Here is a 19,881-nt window from a genome sequence, read left to right on the forward strand (position 1 = left end):
TGAATTTAAATATATAGTCCTTAAAAAATGGTCAATTTCTCAACATAATCTGGTGTTTTATCATCACAATCATGAAACTCTTGTTGTTTCCTCGTGTCGAAATGAGCAGAAATTAAATAATTGTGATCATGACATAACTAACATAATTTTGATGATGATATGAAGGCTTTGAGTCTGGAAATTGTTGGTGGAGGTGCCTTGAAAGTTCTTGAAAAGTGTTTGAATTTTACTCTTTAAAAGCTGCACAAGACAACGATGAAGATAAATACACACATACATTCGCTTCAGTCTACAAAAGTTCACTGCCAGAACATACAGATACACCTGCTGGCCTTCGAAACTCCGGCGACGCCTTCTGTAACGTCTTTTCTCTCCGCAGGGTGAGGAAGCTGAAGGAGACGCTGGTGACGGTGCAGCAGCTCGATAAGAACATGAGCAACCTGCGGACGTGGCTGTCTCGTATCGAGGCGGAGCTGGCCAAGCCGGTGGTCTACAACGTGTGCCACGGCGACGAGATTCAGAGGAAACTGGTTGAGCAGCAGGTGGGTCGAGACGCAAAGACCTCTGCTCTGAATGAAATGCTTGAGCAAAGTTTTACTTAATCATCAAAGTGTGTATGAAGTGTCAAACCTGGTGAATGTTAAGTTAACCATCTAAAAAAAGCTGCTGGAGAGTCCACTCCGAGGGTAACCACTGCAGGGCACTTTGAGGAAGTACCTTACTCACTCTCTGGTGACGCTCGCCTGCTTTTAAAGCCTTTATGTTGCTGCCACCCTGCCGTGGTCAACAGCATAATAACACAAGAGTAAAGTAATGTGCGCCGCAAAGTAAAATCTCAGCAAGCTGCTGGACGAAGGAGGAAGCTGCCACACTGGGCTGAGAGACGGTAAATGCACTGAGAGCCGAGCCTCAGCCAGCGGCCCCCGAGGAGAGGAAATTGATTTTATTCTGTTAGTCCATCTGTAGTCCACTCCACCGCTACTTTACCAACACAAGGAAAGTTTCTGGCAGGGGAGGAAGTGGCAGGATCGAAAGGTTCAGAGTCTTTTCGGCGCAGTGGAAGTAACTACCCTCAGAAAGCAAAGTGTGTGTCGACACAGGATGGAAGGAAATGGGTGAATTTGCAATAGTCAAGAAAAATATAAACCAAAATATCTCTCGAGCTCTGATGAGAGCTTCTTTGTCAAAACACATCAACCAACAGGCCTTAAACGTGACGCACAGCACGAAATGCGGGCGAAGTTGTTGCATCAAAAGCATTTTGTCGACACAGAAAGTTCAACCCTGTTATTTAAATCAAATTTGCCAGCACTTGTGCAAGTTTTTGGACTTTTGGCATGCTTTATAAGAAGTGTTTTCAAGTAACTGCTCACTTAGCAAAATTCCCAATATCCTGAGAAGTTCTGATTTTGAATTTTTGATTTCTGGAGACATTTCTTAATAGTTGGTACTAGCGTCAGTCGGATGACCTTCTGAATATTTTGGTGACGAACTCTTAAGATACTCTTAAACAACACAGCGACCATGAACATGGTTTCTTGACGTCTCTCCGTAGAGGGGACCACTGACTGGTTGCCAAAAGTCTTTGCCTTTCTGAGAAGCTCAAGGTTTTCTAAAGTTTGAAAGTGCTCCACTCTGCCAAAAACATGTCGCCACAAAAAAAAAAAACCTCAAAAAACTCCCGACAGTTAGAAATGGCAGCATGTGAACTTTTGTTGTCCAGAACCTTTGTTGATCACCACAGGTTCCAGGAGACTCTGGGTTAGTTCTGGATTTATGACGGTCAGAGCGCGGACGCATTAATATCACAAAATGTTTACAATGTGAGAAGCTGCACCCGAAAACAGCCGAAGTCTGAAGAAAGAAATAGTGGATGAAAGAGAAGCGAGAGACAGACGACAGAAAGAAAGAAAACACGAGTGAGTTTGTTAAAAGTGAGGAAGGAGTGGAGCGCCGCGGCGGCTGAAAGAGACGGTCCCCTCAGAAAAAGGCTGCAGCTCTCACCATTAGCAGATGAGGGACGGCTGAAATGGCTCCTGTGTGGATGGGCTCTTTAAGCTTTCAGCCGTCGCCGTGGCAACCCAGAGAGTGGTAACTTTGAACAAACGAGCGCCGACACAAAGTGCTGTCAGGCTTCAAAAAACCCTCCGGATGACTCTGTGGCTGACAGTGAAAACCATTTAGACCGTACTGTGGAGGTTATTGTCAGAGACGTGTCCCAACTCCACGCTGACGCTGTGGTTGACTTTGCGCCATACATGAGTTTATTCTAACAGAAAAAGATGTAATAAGTTTGGAGGCCGATCAAACGCTCACTTTGTAATGTCACTGCCAATTAACCTGCACAAGAAGATCATTGTGTTCTGTTCGACCCGCAGGATCTGCAGCGGGACATCGAGCAGCACACGGAGAGCGTGGCGTCGGTGCTGACGCTCTGCGACGTCCTGCTCCACGATGCCGACGCCTGCGGCAGCGACTCGGAGAACGACTCGATCCAGCAGACGACCCGCAGCCTGGACCGACGCTGGAGGAACATCTGTGCCATGTCCATGGAGAGGAGGATGAGGTGAGCGCTCAGGGACACCAACTGTTTATCAAGGATTTATTATTAATACAAGATAACAAACAAATCTTACGATAAAATCTTTGTTCTTAAGAGAACTGATCTCTTCTGTTGTCGTCAGGATCGAGGAGACCTGGCGTCTCTGGTGCAAGTTCCTGGACGACTTCTCTCGCTTCGAAGACTGGCTGAAGACGGCTGAGCTCACGGCGGCGAACCCGGACTCTGCCGACGTCCTCTACACCAGCGCCAAGGAGGAGCTGAAGAAGTTCGAGGTCAGAAAATAAATCTTTCTCTCTCAGAATGCTGGAAAAAACACGACTAAAGACAGTTAACAGGAGGATCAGTTACACGTCCTGTCTTCTGAGGCAGTGGTCGGGTCGTCAGAACCTCACTGGACCTAAAAAATATGATGTTTGCTGATCAGTGCTAAAGGAGAGGGCGTGGATCATTAAGACAGTTGTAAACAGGGCTGTGCTCAGTGTGTCTCAGTGCAGCGTCAGGTTCAGGTGTGCTGTTGCCGTGGACACAGAGGTAACCTCTGATGTGTCATCCCGGATTAGAAACTAAGATTAGCATCTGGTAATCTGGTCTCCATGGCGACAAGGATTCAGTGTGTAGATGGTGTTTCTAACTAAACACACACTTCATCCTGTGGAGGACCAGTGACCTACATACTGGTGGCTGTAATGGGAGCTGTGGGAGCGTGATGGTGATGAAGGTTCAAATCTGTAAAGTGACTGGAAAAGGTTGTTAATCCTCCTGAGCTGCTGCTCATCCGTCCATCAGTCCGTCCCTCCGTCCGTCAGTCCATCCATACATTAACCAATTCATCCATCCATCCGTCCATCGTCCATCCATCATCATTGTCATCCATGTTTGGTGGTTGTGACTACAACACAATCCAAGTAGTCTCTGATAAACACCGTTTTTTATTCTTTCAACATCATTTTTTAAAACACAAGAAACTTCCATCACCTTGATACTTAATGCTTCTCTGTTAACGAGCAGCTTCTCTGTTAACGAGCAGCTTCTCTAAATCTGCCTCTCTTTGACCAACTTAATGTGTAAATTCTAACATCTGTGATGAAGGAGACAGATGATTTGTTTGACTGAATCAGTCTCTGTGTTGTTCCTACATATCCTTCTCCACATGTTCTTGGTACATGAAATATTTGCATCATATTCACTGCTGTTTCTTCATTTATGTCGTCCTCTCAGGCGTTCCAGCGGCAGGTTCACGAGCGTCTCACTCAGCTGGAGCTTGTCAACAAACAGTACCGCCGTCTGGCCCGGGAGAACCGAACCGACGCCGCCAGCAAGCTGAAAGTCATGGTCCACGAGGGGAACCAGAGGTGGGACTGCCTGCAGAGGAGGGTGGCTGCCGTCCTCCGCAGACTCAAGGTGAGGCGGGGCAGAACCACAATCAGAGAGTAAACATCAGCGTGTGTCGGACCTCTCCGGCTGATCTGTCTTCCCGCTCTGCTCGCTAAGCCGCCAGGATTTAGGTCACCTCTCAGACGTGACGAGGCACGAGGCGTCACGTTGGCAGGAAGCTGTTTTCATCGTGGCATGTGGCGGCGAGCAGATGGAGCATGTTTATGTTGCTTTATAAAGATTTCATGTAATCAAGGAAGCCAGCCGATTGGTGCAGGTTGACCTCTGAGGGCTCAGTCACTATAAGCCACATTCACATCAGCAGAGGGTCAACAGTGCTTAGACTGTAGAGAGTAGAAATATACAGTCGCAGGGGTTAAAACCCAGAGCGGAGATGAAAAATGACTCAGAACTCACAACTGACTTTATTCACTCAACATTTGTTCAATTTCATCTGCCAGCAATACAAGGAATCTTTGGAGGAACTGAAACAAAAAAAGTCCAGGCCTTGTCGTTGTCATGTTCAAAAACAGCCGTTGATTTTTCCTACCTCAGCGAGCTAATTTGCCTGATATTTGCGGTGGAAATGCAAAGAAACAAGGAGCTAAAGGTTCCTTACATCTCCTTGAAAAGTAGTTCATGGATCTGAAGTTCTGGGTGAAAACACAACTACATTTTTTAGTCCCTACAGTGACCATATGGATGGGGGTACAATATCACATAAGGAAGTATAATATGCACGTGGCATGATTTAAATACAGTATAAAGTAAAAGAAAATATGTACTTGAGACATATCAACAAGGTTTTTATTCATGTTACACAATGGATTTCACATAATGAATCAACAAAGGTCATAGTCAATAATAAAGTGTAAGTGATGGCAGTATTTTTATAAGTTTTGCTGTTAAATAAATAATATCTAACATCCTTTAAATTCTGACGTCCTCCTCTCGCTCTGTGCTCGTGCAGCACTTCACCTCTCAGAGAGAAGACTTCGAGGGGACCCGGGAGGGGATCCTGGTCTGGCTCACAGAGATGGACCTCCAGCTCACCAACGTGGAGCACTTCTCCGAGAGCGACATCGAAGACAAGATGAGACAGCTCAACGTAAGTCTGCTCCCGTTAACACCCGGTTACACTCTTTATGTGAAAGTCCTGAGGGGCAGTGAGGAAGTTTTTTGTTGTTTTCTCTCCAGTGGTTATGACTTGAAAAGACTTCATTATATTTCTAAGTTCCCCTTTTTTTTATCTCCAAAACCGTGAAAAAAGATTCAGGAGAAAAAAAAATTCTGTGAAAAATATCCCGGAGGATTTTTATTCATGTGTAATCTGGGTAAAAAAAAGTTTCAGGAGAATTTTTTTTTTTTTTTTCGGTTTCACATGGAAAAAAAAAATTGTCCTGAATTGAAAAAATAATAATTTTTTACACATGAAGAAGAAAAAATTCTCCTGATTTTTTTTTCCACGCCACTTGATTTCACACAAAATCTTTTTTTCACTTGGTTTCATGCATGAAAAGAAATTATCCCGAATTGAATTTAAAAAATGCATGAGAAACTTTTTTTTAACTTGGTTTTACACTCAAAGAAGAAAAAAAATTCTCCATGAAAAAAAAAAATGTCCTGAATTTTTTTTTTTTTACTTGGGGAAAAAAATCTCCTATCAAATTTTTTTCTCGCCTGGTTTCATACATGAAAAAAAATTGGGAAAAAAAATTGAAAACAAAAAAAAAAAATCAGGAGAATTTACACAAACATTCCCCTAAAATATATATTTTGATTTTCATGAAAACATTTTTTTTTCACTTGGTTTCACACGTGAAGAAAAAAAAATCTCAGGAAAAAATTTTTGCCACTGCGTTTACAGATGAAAAACACATTTTTCCTCCTGAGAGGGTTTGCTCCATGTGTTTTTGGGGATGGAAAAGGTATTAAGGAACATGGAAACATGATCCTGGTAACACTTTTTTTCCCATCAGCTCTCAAGTCATAAACACAGGAGAGAAAACAATTAGAAAATGGACCAGAGAAACGAAAAAATCCTCGTCTGTGGCTCCCTTCATGACTAAAATGTGTTTCCTTCCGTCTGCAGGGCTTCCAGCAGGAAATCACCCTGAACACCAACAAGATCGACGCCCTCATCGTGTTCGGGGAGAACCTGATCCAGAAGAGCGCTCCGCTGGACGCCGTGCTGATCGAAGACGAGCTGGAGGAGCTTCACTCCTACTGCCAGGAAGTGTTCGGCAGAGTGGCTCGCTTCCACCACCGCCTCGTCAACAGACGCCCGGTCAGTGCTGCAGAGACAAACCTCCACCGTACAGTTCTTCTTTACTTTGTGGTGCTTAACGTCTTTCTCTTCTCCCTGAATATTCTGAAGGTCCTGGAGGAGGAGAGGGAACTGTCAGACCGCGACACAGACCTGGAAGACTCGCCCGATCTGACCAACGGGACCTCCTGGAGGGAGTCGAGGAAGAAGAAGGAGGAGGTGGAGGAGGAGGTTCCAGCAGCGGGCGGCGTCCCAGCTGGACGGCAGGTCATGTGTCACCTCCTGGCGCCCCCTCTGGAGCGGTCGGGACGGGAGACCCCCGTCAGCGTGGACTCCATCCCGCTGGAGTGGGACCACACGGTCGACGTGGGAGGATCTTCATCGCACGAGGACGACGAGGACGCCACCTTCTTCAGCGCTCTGTCAGGTAATAATGGAACTACTCTCATCAGCTCATTATTCACTGTTATTACAGACATGCTGTGCGTCTGTCGCCGATATTAGCAGCAGATGTTTGTGAACACAGCGTTGAACTAGCGACCGCAATCTCCCCAGACTTCCTCAGAAGATTGTGCAATTTTGAGAGTTGTTGAGAGGAGAAACTTAAAAACTTCTGCAAATGTTTTACATTAAGTTCTTTATTTATTTGTGTAAAAACATTGTGAGGTTCCAGAGATGTTTTATGGACTACGATGAGGATAGCAGCTGAATTTTTGTTTTTGGGTGAACTGTTTCACAAATTACTCGCAGGTCTTCTTCGTCTTCCACTCTTCTGATAACATTTAGTCTTCACAACACCGCTGACCTCCCTGTGTTTATGACCTGAGAACTGGTGGAAAAAAAAGTGTTACCAGGATAATCTCTCCATGTTTCTTGATTCCTTCTCCCTCTTTAAAAACACATTGACACATACAAAAAGAAATTCTCCAGAAGAAAAATGTATATACAATACATTCTTTTTCTGGAGAATTTTTTTTCTTCACATGTGAAACCAAATGAAAAAAACATGTTTTCAGGAGAATTTAAAAAAAAATCTGTAAATTTTTTTTCAGGGGATTTTTTTTTTAAATGTAAACTGGTGAAGAAATTCTACTGATTTCAGGACATTTTTTCATGTATGAAACCAATTGGGGGAAAAAACTTTTCAGTGATTTCAATTGATTTTTCGTCTTTAGGTGTAAAACTGAGTTTAAAAAAAACTTTTTTCTCCTGAAATTTATTTTTTTCTACAATAATTTTTTTTTTCTACAAAAAATCATTTTTTCTACAATGAAATCTCTTTTTTTTCTACAAAAAAAAATCTACAGAAAAAAAATTATTTCTACAAAAAACTTCTTTTTTCTACAAAAAAGATCTCTTTTTTTTTCCCTACAAAAAATCTTTTTTTTCAATTCAGGACAATTTTTTTTCATGTGAAACCAAGTGAATAAAACATGTTTTCAGGAGAATAAAAAAAAAAATCTGTAAATTTTTTTTCAGGGGATTTTTTTTTTTTAATGTAAACTGGTGAAGAAATTCTACTGATTTCAGGACATTTTTTCATGAATGAAACCAAGTGGGGGAAAAAACTTTAGTGATTTCAATTGATTTTTCGTCTTTAGGTGTAAAACTGAGTTTAAAAAAAACTTTTTTCTCCTGAAATTTATTTTTTTCTACAATAATTTTTTTTTTCTACAAAAAATCATTTTTTCTACAATGAAATCTCTTTTTTTTCTACAAAAAAAAAATCTACAGAAAAATATTTATTTCTACAAAAAACTTCTTTTTTCTACAAAAAAGATCTCTTTTTTTTTCCCTACAAAAAATCTTTTTTTTCAATTCAGGACAATTTTTTTTCATGTGAAACCAAGTGAATAAAACATGTTTTCAGGAGAATAAAAAAAAAAATCTGTAAATTTTTTTTCAGGGGATTTTTTTTTTTTTATGTAAACTGGTGAAGAAATTCTACTGATTTCAGGACATTTTTTCATGTATGAAACCAAGTGGGGGAAAAAACTTTAGTGATTTCAATTGATTTTTCGTCTTTAGGTGTAAAACTGAGTTTAAAAAAAACTTTTTTCTCCTGAAATTTATTTTTTTCTACAATAATTTTTTTTTTCTACAAAAAATCATTTTTTCTACAATGAAATCTCTTTTTTTTCTACAAAAAAAAATCTACAGAAAAAAAATTATTTCTACAAAAAACTTCTTTTTTCTACAAAAAAGATCTCTTTTTTTTTTCCCTACAAAAAATCTTTTTTTTCAATTCAGGACAATTTTTTTTCATGTGAAACCAAGTGAATAAAACATGTTTTCAGGAGAATAAAAAAAAAAATCTGTAAATTTTTTTTCAGGGGATTTTTTTTTTTTAATGTAAACTGGTGAAGAAATTCTACTGATTTCAGGACATTTTTTCATGTATGAAACCAAGTGGGGGAAAAAACTTTAGTGATTTCAATTGATTTTTCGTCTTTAGGTGTAAAACTGAGTTTAAAAAAAACTTTTTTCTCCTGAAATTTATTTTTTTCTACAATAATTTTTTTTTTCTACAAAAAATCATTTTTTCTACAATGAAATCTCTTTTTTTTCTACAAAAAAAAAATCTACAGAAAAATATTTATTTCTACAAAAAACTTCTTTTTTCTACAAAAAAGATCTCTTTTTTTTTCCCTACAAAAAATCTTTTTTTTCAATTCAGGACAATTTTTTTTCATGTGAAACCAAGTGAATAAAACATGTTTTCAGGAGAATAAAAAAAAAAATCTGTAAATTTTTTTTCAGGGGATTTTTTTTTTTTTATGTAAACTGGTGAAGAAATTCTACTGATTTCAGGACATTTTTTCATGTATGAAACCAAGTGGGGGAAAAAACTTTAGTGATTTCAATTGATTTTTCGTCTTTAGGTGTAAAACTGAGTTTAAAAAAAACTTTTTTCTCCTGAAATTTATTTTTTTCTACAATAATTTTTTTTTTCTACAAAAAATCATTTTTTCTACAATGAAATCTCTTTTTTTTCTACAAAAAAAAAATCTACAGAAAAATATTTATTTCTACAAAAAACTTCTTTTTTCTACAAAAAAGATCTCTTTTTTTTTCCCTACAAAAAATCTTTTTTTTTCAATTCAGGACAATTTTTTTTCATGTGAAACCAAGTGAATAAAACATGTTTTCAGGAGAATAAAAAAAAAAATCTGTAAATTTTTTTTCAGGGGATTTTTTTTTTTTAATGTAAACTGGTGAAGAAATTCTACTGATTTCAGGACATTTTTTCATGTATGAAACCAAGTGGGGGAAAAAACTTTAGTGATTTCAATTGATTTTTCGTCTTTAGGTGTAAAACTGAGTTTAAAAAAAACTTTTTTCTCCTGAAATTTATTTTTTTCTACAATAATTTTTTTTTTCTACAAAAAATCATTTTTTCTACAATGAAATCTCTTTTTTTTCTACAAAAAAAAAATCTACAGAAAAATATTTATTTCTACAAAAAACTTATTTTTTCTACAAAAAAGATCTCTTTTTTTTTCCCTACAAAAAATCTTTTTTTTTCAATTCAGGACAATTTTTTTTCATGTGAAACCAAGTGAATAAAACATGTTTTCAGGAGAATAAAAAAAAAAATCTGTAAATTTTTTTTCAGGGGATTTTTTTTTTTTAATGTAAACTGGTGAAGAAATTCTACTGATTTCAGGACATTTTTTCATGAATGAAACCAAGTGGGGGAAAAAACTTTAGTGATTTCAATTGATTTTTCGTCTTTAGGTGTAAAACTGAGTTTAAAAAAAACTTTTTTCTCCTGAAATTTATTTTTGTTTTTTTCCACAAAACATTCAAAAAAAAAAATTAAAAAATCCTGAAAAGTTTTTTTGCCCAGATCGCACATGGAAAAAAAACCTCCTAGATATTTTTTCACAAAATGGTTTTTTTCTCCTGAATCATTTTTCATGTTTTCCAAGATGAAAGAAACAATAAGGAACTTAAAAAGATTAGGAAATCTTTCCAAGTCGTAAACACAAACAGAAAACAACAAAAATCCTCATTGCCCCTCAGGACTTTCATATAAAGGTTAATAAAGACGGATGGTCAGAGTGTAAAAACATTGTTTCTTGTACATTTTTTATTCATTTCAGGACATTTTCTTTTCATGCATGAAACCAGGTGAAAAACAGATTTTGCAGGAGAATTTCTTTTTCATGTGTGAAATCAAGTGGCGGGAAAAAACATGTTCAGGAGAATTTTCTTCAGGCTAAGCTGATGTCTCTCTTCCAGATGTGAAGGTCACAGAGAGCTCAGAGTCGTTCGTTAAAGCGACGGTCAGCGCAGTGAAAGCAGCCTCTGGTAGGCGCTCTGCCCGCTGCATGCGTCTGCCTCACTGTGTGCTTATGGACCCACATCCCAAACCCATCCAGCTGTGCCCTGAACACCCCCATCCCTCAGTTCATTCACAGACACCTTGTTTTTGACCCATTTGCACCTTGACTTCCAGATGTGGATATGCTGCACTGCAACTTGTATTTTCAAAATTTTCACAAAAACGTGAAATTTGCATGTTGCTGATGATTTTTACTTCTGCGATCCATTTGTGTTTTTCTTTTGTCTTTTTTTTTGCATGTATTTGACAGATGCTTGACTCTCATGCATGTGTCAGGTGGTTTGTTAGATTGTGATACCTCACTTACAGAGTTTGGTTTCATCCCTCTTCTTTTTTATTCAACATTTCTATTCTCTCTCTCCTCAGTGAAGTCGGTGACCGACCCGCCCAGCTGGCACCAGCCCGGCTCCCCGGAGAGGAAACGAGTTCCCCGAGAAATCCTCCGAGGACTGAACTCGTCTCCCACACACACCACCAGCACTCCCTTCCACCAGCGGGGATACGTAAGGACATGAAGATCTTCCAGATGCAGCGTGATGAATTCAAACTGAGTCAGTTTTAGGTTTAACGTTGTGTGTTTTGTTGTGTGTTCAGGTGAAGCTGATGTCAGAGTGCAGCGGCAGCATCAACTCTGTGAAGAGGGTCAAACTGATCCTGAACGATGAGGAGGAGCTGGAGGATCCGGGTCTGACCAGCAGCACGGCCGACAAACAGACCAGCACAGGTCCAGACAGAGATGGAAAAAAAACAGTGGGAGGTGTCACTCTCACTTTAAATTTGTCTGTATTAAGTTCCACAGTGTTTCATAAGTCTGTCTCACGTTCCTCTGCAGGTGTGATCGAGCGCTGGGAGCTGCTACAAGCAACAAAGTTCACCAGCGACACGGACATCAAGCAGGACCTGGAGCAGTGGCAGAAGCTCAACTCTGACCTCTGTGATGTCACTTCCTGGTTGGGCAGAGTGCTGCCAGAGCTCGAGAGGCTGCAGCGGATCGCGCCCTCCACGAGCATCAGAGACATCGAAGTCAACATCAGGAAACTAAAGGTAGTCATCGTCAAATCATCAAATATATCCCGGGAGCCTTAAATTCATATCTTGTTGCTTTAAAAAGAAAAATCAGGCTCTTTCACTTCCATACAGGAGCTGTGTGGGTTGTAGTTTTTTTTTCAATTCCAATTCAAAATCAGCATCATTTTCCGGTTTAAAGGCCCCAGAAATGATTTACTACTCCACCAAACTCTGAAGATAGTGTAGAGTGTAGATCATGTCACTGCAGGGGCGAAACTACGGAAGCCCTGAGGAGTCAGTGAGGATTTTTTGTTTTCTGGTGATTCTTTTCTCTCCTGATTAATGACTTGAGAACTGGAGGGAAAAAAGTTTTGCCAGGATAATCTTTTCAGTTCCTTAATGCTTTTTCTATCTCTCTCTCCCACAAATGTTTTCTTGAGATGTGTGAAACCAAGTGGAAGAAAATGTTTTCAGGTTTTCTCATGCTTGAAATATTTTTTTTCAATTTTTTGAAATATTTTTTTCTACAAAAACTTTTTTTCTACAAAAACAACCTTTTTTTTTCTTTAAAAAACAGTTTTTTTTCTTAAAAAAAACTTTTTTCCCTTCAAAAAACCCTTTTTTTTCTTAAAAAAACAAGTTTTTTCTTAAGAAAACCCCCCCTTTTAAAAAAAAACAAAACAACTTTTTTTTCTTAAAAAAACACTTTTTTTCTTTAAAAAAAAACACTTTTTTCTTTAAAAAAAAACTTTTTTCTTAAAAAAACACTTTTCTAAAAAAAAAAAAACACTTTTTCTTTAAAAAAAACCTTTTTTACAAAAAAAAAAACAAAAAACTTTTTTTCTAATTTTTTTTCTTTGTGTTAAACTTCAGTGAAACATTTTTTCTTGTGAATTTTTACATTCAATTCAGGGCATTTTTTTCATGCATGAAACCGAGTGAAAAAAGTTTTGGCAGGAGAATTATTTTTTTCATGTTTGAAATTGAGTGGCAAGAAAAAAAATATAATTTCCTTCTTTATGTGTAAAACTGAGCAGGACAAAAAAAACGAAAGGGGGGAGGCCCTTTCGTTTTTTTTTAACAAAAATAAAAGTGACATTTTTTTCATGTGTTAACTGAGTAAAGGTGCGTTCACACCGGACCTTTTATTTTTGTCGCTGTCGCTCATGTCGCTCCAAAAAAGTCGCTCTGTTGCTCAGCTGCAGTCGCTCGTCGGCACAATTCAACAGATCGCTCTGATAACGTCATTCAAGCGATTCCAGTGAATTTCACGTCGCTCGGAGGCGCTCATTTCTTCCCGTTTTCAACGGTATACGCGGCTGACAACGGCCCAGTTTGACGAGCTGTTGGCGAGAATCGGAGGCAGGAATTGCCCGGTTGGACACCAACTACAGGCGCTCCATCCCAGAGCGCCTGGCCATTTGTCTCCGGTGTTTGTGTGTGTCAACGTAAAGCCGGCTTTGCTCTTCCGGACCGGTGGAGTTGTATTACGTTGACATGGTTTCAGTAGTTGTCATAATTAGGCCTACATATAGATTACGGCAGCCAGTCAGCGCTGAGCGACAAGCGACTGACGGCCAGAGAGTTGGGGTTTCTCAACTCGAGCGACAGAGCGTTTTTTCGCTCCGTCGCTCGGACGCTGTCGCTCAGAGCCCCAGCGACATTTCGCCTGAGCGATTAATCGCTCAGTCGCTCGTTTGCATTAACTTAATATGTAAACTTGTCGCCAGCGACAAAAATAAAAGGTCCGGTGTGAACGCACCTTAAGAAAAAATCTTTGTCCCTGAATTTTTCTTTTTCTTTTTTGTGTAAAACTGAGTGGGGGAAAAAAACTTTCTCCTCAAATTCTTTTTCTTAAAAAAATGGGGTTTTTTCTTCAATTTTTTTTTTCCTACAAAAACTTTTCCTTTTTTCAATGTTTCCAATTCAGTTGGTTGTAATGGTACGATATTTATTTTTTTCATGTGTGTAATCAAGTTGGCGAAAAACTTTTGTTAAACATCAGTGAAACATTTGTGAAAAAAGTTTTGGCAGGAGAATAACTTTTTTCATGTTTGAAATCAAGTGGCGAGAAAAACTCTTAATTTTCTTCTTTATGTGTAAAACTGAGCGGAGAAAAAAAAACTTTTTTTTTACAAGAAAAAAAAAAATTCAATTCAGGTTGATTTGTTTTTCATGTTTGAAACCAAGTGAAAAAAAAAATCTTACGAAAAATTTTTTTGTCCACTGGAAATAAAACATCCAGATTTTTTCTTTTCAGGACAATTATTTTGTGAAACCGAGTGATTAAAAGTTTAGGCTTTTTTGGTTTTGTGCCCCACTATCGTGTTTTAAAAGCATTCATGTTTTCATCCAGGTGAGTTTTAATTTCTCCTTTCTCAGTTTCACACATTGAAAAAACATTTTGCCGGATAATCTTTCTAGGTTCCTTCATTTTTTTCATCTGTGTTTGATGTGCTTCACACATCAAACTCTTCTCCTGATTTTCTTTCCCCACTCGGTTTCACACATGAGAAAAAAAATCATTCTACTGATTTTTTTTTTTTACTCAATTTCAGACATGAAGAAAATATTTTTTTCTCCTGAAAATATTTTTTAAGTGTGGAGCCAAGTTTTTTCATTTTTCCTCTCTTCGTGCAGGAGTTTTTAATGTGTAGTTAACATGACAACAGCTGCATGATGTCGTCCTCTCTGCTCTTAAAACATGAGATATTTATTTATTGAACACAACATTCAGACACTGAAGACATGAAAACAACTTCAACTGTTGCAGCCAGTGAAATGCTGACATTCATCTCCTCCGTCTCTTTGTCCAGGAGATGCAGAAGACCTTCAACAGCTACAAATGTCTGATGATCTCCGTCAACCTGAGCAGCCGTCACTTCCTGCGGGGCGACAGCGCCGAGCTGCAGGAGCTCCAGGAGGCTCTCAGCTCAGCCAATCACAGCTGGACGCAGGCCTGCGGCGGCCTGGAGAGCTGGGAGAGGAGGCTGCACTCTGCGCTCATGCAGTGTCAGGTGAGACATGGAGACATTTACATCAGAGAAAAAAGAGTGATCTGACTCCAACATTTAAATTGAAGGAGATGAGAGACGAGCAGCTTCCGTGACCTCTGACCTCCGTGTTCTTCTTCTGCAGGAGTTTCACGAGACGCTGCACTCTCTGCTGCTGTGGCTCGCTCAGGCCGAGAACAAACTGAGCGCCGTGAACGTCGGCGGCCTGTCGACGCCACGCTCCGTCCTGCTGGAGCACCGAGACACGCTGACGGTGAGAACACGGATCACTTCATCACCGGCATGAGACTTTAGTGCTGTCTGTTTTAGTGAAAATGTGTCTGTAAATACAAATTTGCTGCTTGACTTTCAACATAATCTGGTGTTTCATCGACACCAACACTCATTTAACCTAAAAATTTCTCATTGTTGGATGTGAAACGATCCCTTCACCATCTTTTTTGCAGTCTCTTGGTGTTTAAATTGGCAAGAATTACATAATTATGATGAAAATCGACACTCTACATAGATCTCAGTGGGTATAAAGTAACTGTGTGCTCTCTGTCGCCCCCTGCTGCAGACTCTGCAGGAGGAGCTGTGCGGCCGGCAGCGGCAGGTGTCCTCGCTGCAGGAGATCTCCTCTCAGCTCCTCCTGGAGGCCACGGGAGAAGACAGCATCGAGGCGAAGGAGAAGGTCCACGTCATCTGCAACAAACTGCGTCTGCTGCTGCGACAGACGGCGGCTGACCTGAGCACGCTGCACGGGAGGCTGGTACGTCCTTTAACTCTTTATCTCGGTCTGAGATGTTTTCTCACAGCTGATGATCGACCTCGTTGTCACGTCAAGAAGTAGCACGTGAAAACAAGTTATTGAGCCGACCAGAGAGTAAATTAATTTAGAAATCAGTATTTCATTGGCAGTTTTAGTGAAGATACCAGAAGATTCATGAACATTTTCTACAAAACCCTTTATTTAATTTTTTAAACAATTAGACGAACTTCTCAAATGCACCATTTTATTTGATGTTGAATGTAGAGCTGTGAAATAAAACAACACAAAACACAAAACTTTGACACAACGCTTAAGATCTTTATTCTCACGTCACCAAATCCTGAGACGTCCTCCTGGCGAACAATCACTGGAGCCTTTTTTCAAAGACGTTCCCATTTTTTTTACCGTAAATACTGCCAAATTGCAAAGTTCTTTCCAGGAAGTTTCTTGGAAATTATTAAGAAATCATTGGGAATTTGCAGACCTGTCAAATCAAACATCGCCAAGACAATTTAAGTTTTTTTTTTTAAAAGATAGCTGATTGGCTGTTTAAATATCTGTCTATCTGCATCAGAGGGAAATGCAGCCTAGTGTACGACCTTCCTCAAAACAAAACATAGGCCATGGACTGTGACCTTTGACCCGGCTGGCTCAGGTTTATCTGACGGTGTGTTTGCTGTCTGTGTGTGTCACAGGAAACCTGCCCGAGCAGCGCTGAGATGGACAGCATCGGTCTGGGAACGCTCACCTCTCCTCTGCTGCTGCACAAGGTACAGTACGCCTCAATATTCACCTGTGGCTGTACTGCAGTGGGGAAACACTGATTTTAGTTGTAGACGTCAGGACGGAAGTGATTAACACCTCTGATTTGTTTGTTGCTTCAGGAGGAGGCCGGTCTACAAGCAGCTGCAGCTGGACTACCAGCAACCAGAAGGTATGTTGAAGATAAACTGTACTTTGTGTGTTGCTTGATTTTTTTTTTTTAGGGCTCAGTTCACACACAAAAAAAACAGTATTGTGTTGTCCTGCCATGCAGATCAGGTTTTTAGATTTCCTCTTCATAATGAACTTTTAAGAGGACATGAGTTCAGGTTTTGTTGTTAAACTATTGTTGCAAAGTCAAAAATAAACCGTCGTGACGATCGATTTCATCTGTCCACTTCCAGGGAGGAGCGGAGGGATTCTTCCCCACGCCGACCCCTCTTCTACCGGGTCCTCCGGGCTGCCTTCCCCCTCCACCTGCTCTTCTTCGTGCTGCTGGTTCTGGCCTGCCTGGTGCCTCTGTCTGAGGAGGACTACAGCTGTACCCTGTCCAACAACTTCGCCCGCTCCTTCTACCCCATGCTGCGCTACACCAACGGCCCTCCGCCCACATGAAAACACCGCCCGGTCGTCTCCGAGTTGGAGGACTGAAAAAACTCGAGGCTGAAATCCTGAACGGACCCTGACCAGCACCGCCCCTTCACGTCTGAAGGCTTCATCTTCTGTGTTTTTTGACTAAATTTTATTGGTGTATTTAAAAATGTATTTATTGTTTGTGGCGCTCCACAGTTCGAAAACAAAAAAGAAGCCATATCACTGATTTAGTTTAAAGTTTTGTCATTTTTATATGTAGATTTGCCATCAAACGTCCCCACAGAACATCACAAAAGTCAAGATTTATTTTAATACGGACAGAATATTTTCATTTTTTGTACTTCGCTACAGTCTGAGATCTAATTCGATGGACAAAGGACCGTTATTACCAAAGCACCCAGTGATCGAGGAGCCATTTTTCTACCACTGCAGCTATTTTTACTGTTTGTCACAGCAGGAGCCAAGTGTTGAACATTTTGTACAGAAAAGAAAAAGGTTGAAGTTTTGTTTTTGCTGTTTTAGAGCTATTTAAGATATAAAGGTCTGTAAGATATGACTTTTTTTTTTAAATGATGGCAGTGACTCGTCTGCAGACATGCCTTTCTGTAGCCAATAACTTTATCAGATGATGTACTTTTAATGGATGAATTTTGTATATAAGGGCAAACTACTGAGAAAAATACTAGGTAAATTATTGTTTCTGCGTGTGAGTGTGGCACTGAGGAAGTAATCTAACTCGGAAAATAGTTTGAAATGCTTTTGTATTTGTATATTTGTGGCTTTTCAAAGTTGTACCAGATTATTACACTGAATTTTGGCGCTCCCTTTTTGTGAGAGCTGATATAATTAAATGACTGATATTTTCCTATGATTAATGATATAAACTATACAGCCAGTGTTTGAGGTCATGTTTGAATATTTTAGCACCAAACCTAAAACTTTTGCAAAAAAAAGGCTCAGATCCTTGAATTAAAGCTGCATGAGGCGATTCTCGACCACTAGAGGGCGCACATCAGTGATAAAACAGTTGCTTTAAGCCAACATTATAGCATAAATACTGCCTGTTCACACATCCAGCAGACACTGAGCAACATCACCATGCCACTGGAGTTCTGCTGTTTTTGGCTGGTCCACTAATTTGACTGGGAATAAAGTCATTTAATGTTTCCAAGTGTTACCAGACGGACTGGATCAAGTTTTAATCAACACTGAAATGTACCCAGCATTTTTACAGACGCCTCTTTCACAACTTAAGCATTTTGGGCGGCAGTGCATCATGTGATGTTGTAATTAGACGGATTAGCCACTACGCAGGGTGGCGTCAAAGCCTCGCGCTCACTTCGAGGGCTTGATTTGCAGCTGTAAAATCAAAACGGTTAGTTAAAGAGGCTAAAAGTTACGCAGTTGATTTGAGGCAGCTTTAAAGGGATGTATTAGGCAGGAAGTCCTGTGTTAAGAGATCAACAGCAGCAAAAACATATCTCACTGCCATTTAGCAAAGTGTTCTTTATATCTAAATTATACTCCTTTATTTATGATTTAATGATGTTCATAACTTACCCAGTGCTGTCTGAGTCGGCCCCATGCAGTAGACAGGTTAAAAAACAAAGTATAAAAAATACAGTTTGTTGTTTTAACTGTAAAGTTCACGTGGGATTCACCTGAACGCCACACTCGGAGTAGAACATGAATGTAAGTGATCCTCTGGGCATTGAATGTAAACTGTGTACCTGCACAATCAAAGAACATTAAATGTACGTACTTTACCTTTTGTTAATATTATTGATCCTAAATGTTAAAAAGTGTGTGATTTGATTTGAATCTCAGTGTTTGATACCGATCTGTACAGAAACTCGACCTCACACTCCGCAGAGCGACAGCAGAACAGAAACAAAACGACAAAGTGTGTAAAGTTTGATTTATTTTGTGAACTCTTATTTATGGGATGTATAGATTGTCTTTTTTTTGATGACAATAAACCGTGTTTGCCATGATGCTGGGGCTGTATGTTTTTCACTATCACTGTGTTAGAGAGAGCTGACAGCTTTGACAGGCACAAACTTCGACAACAATCTGAACATGTGTGTGTGTTGTTGTGCACAAACCACCATGATTTTGGAGGGATGTGCGTGTGTGTGTGTGTGTGTTTGCATGCATGTACAAGCCACAGACATCAGGAAAGAAAAGGATAGTGAACATGAATCTGTCTATGAGCAGCAGTGAGATAATCTGACACTAAGGTTGAATTTACACTGGCAGCAGAGTGGCACAGCTCGCGACCGGACGTCCAAACAAATCGACCTAAATGAGGCGTTTGGAGGATTTTATCCAAAATTCTGAAGCACGCACTGTTTCAGTTTGTTTGGCCGCGTCACAGCAAAGCATTTTGAACTGGGATGATACCAAATGGCCGACTGTTCTCGTGCCAGTGGCGTGATGAATGAGAACATAATGAAAAACACCACGGGAAACATGTCCGAGGCTTTTTGACATGAGAAGACAAAGAGTTGTAATAGTTCATCCTGCTTTTGAAGCCGAGGACAAAAACAAGCCAATCCTGGACCGATGTTCATATTTTTCTTCACTTGTTATCCATTTGACAACGTGCATTAAATTAAACAAGAATGTAAAAGAACATTTCCATCATGTTCAGTCCTCTCAGTTCACAAGGAAAATGTTTTTTTCTTCTCCCGAAGATAATTTTTTCCAGGAATTTTTGTTTCATGTGTGAAATTAGTAATTTTTTTGGCTGGGGGAATTTTACACCAAAAAAAATCACAAAATTTAACACAGTAAAAAAAAAATCCAGATTTTTTTTTTCTCCCTTTTTTTCATAATTTGACAAGTAAAAAAAAAGAAATTCCCCTGAAAATTTTTATCCCAGGAATTTTTTTCCTGGATGAAAAGAGCGGGGGGGTTTTCCAAAGGAAAATGTGTTTTTCTTCCCCAAAAACTATTTACTTCACTCAGTTTTATGCGTGATTTCTTTTTTTCCTGAGAAAAACCCCACTGAATTTGAAACATGAAAAAAAAACATTTCTCCGAAGAAAATTTTTTCCAGAATTTTTTTGATGTGTGAAATTAGTATATTTTTTTGGCAGGGAGAATTTTTTTTCTGCCCATAAAACAATTTATTTCACTCAGTTTTAGACCAAAAAAACACTAAATTTGACACATTTTTTTGTTTTGAGTGAAATTGCC

General features: G+C 39.4%; 1 protein-coding gene across 5 annotated transcripts in view; it reads left to right on the forward strand.

Moving 5' to 3' along the window:
* The window catches only part of syne2b (spectrin repeat containing, nuclear envelope 2b), a 115,962-nt gene extending 97,288 nt beyond the window's left edge, over positions 1-18,674 (forward strand). For 4 of the 5 annotated variants that reach the window (XM_084380669.1, XM_084380670.1, XM_084380673.1 and 1 more), the window contains 17 exons: positions 380-542; positions 2,379-2,566; positions 2,685-2,835; positions 3,782-3,964; positions 4,908-5,045; positions 6,030-6,224; positions 6,315-6,630; positions 10,449-10,517; positions 10,918-11,054; positions 11,146-11,275; positions 11,384-11,595; positions 14,376-14,576; positions 14,698-14,826; positions 15,133-15,324; positions 16,020-16,094; positions 16,209-16,258; positions 16,491-18,674. In XM_084380669.1, the coding sequence (XP_084236795.1) occupies positions 380-542; positions 2,379-2,566; positions 2,685-2,835; positions 3,782-3,964; positions 4,908-5,045; positions 6,030-6,224; positions 6,315-6,630; positions 10,449-10,517; positions 10,918-11,054; positions 11,146-11,275; positions 11,384-11,595; positions 14,376-14,576; positions 14,698-14,826; positions 15,133-15,324; positions 16,020-16,094; positions 16,209-16,258; positions 16,491-16,701 (2,740 nt within the window). In that variant the 3' untranslated portion in view covers positions 16,702-18,674. The remainder of the gene's footprint in view (positions 1-379; positions 543-2,378; positions 2,567-2,684; positions 2,836-3,781; positions 3,965-4,907; positions 5,046-6,029; positions 6,225-6,314; positions 6,631-10,448; positions 10,518-10,917; positions 11,055-11,145; positions 11,276-11,383; positions 11,596-14,375; positions 14,577-14,697; positions 14,827-15,132; positions 15,325-16,019; positions 16,095-16,208; positions 16,259-16,490) is intronic. The other variant, XM_084380672.1, reaches the window with a different exon arrangement.
* The last annotated feature ends 1,207 nt before the right edge of the window (positions 18,675-19,881 follow it).

Source organism: Pagrus pagrus, assembly GCF_965226575.1.
Source record: "Pagrus pagrus genome assembly, chromosome: 18".
NCBI lineage: Eukaryota > Metazoa > Chordata > Actinopteri > Spariformes > Sparidae > Pagrus > Pagrus pagrus.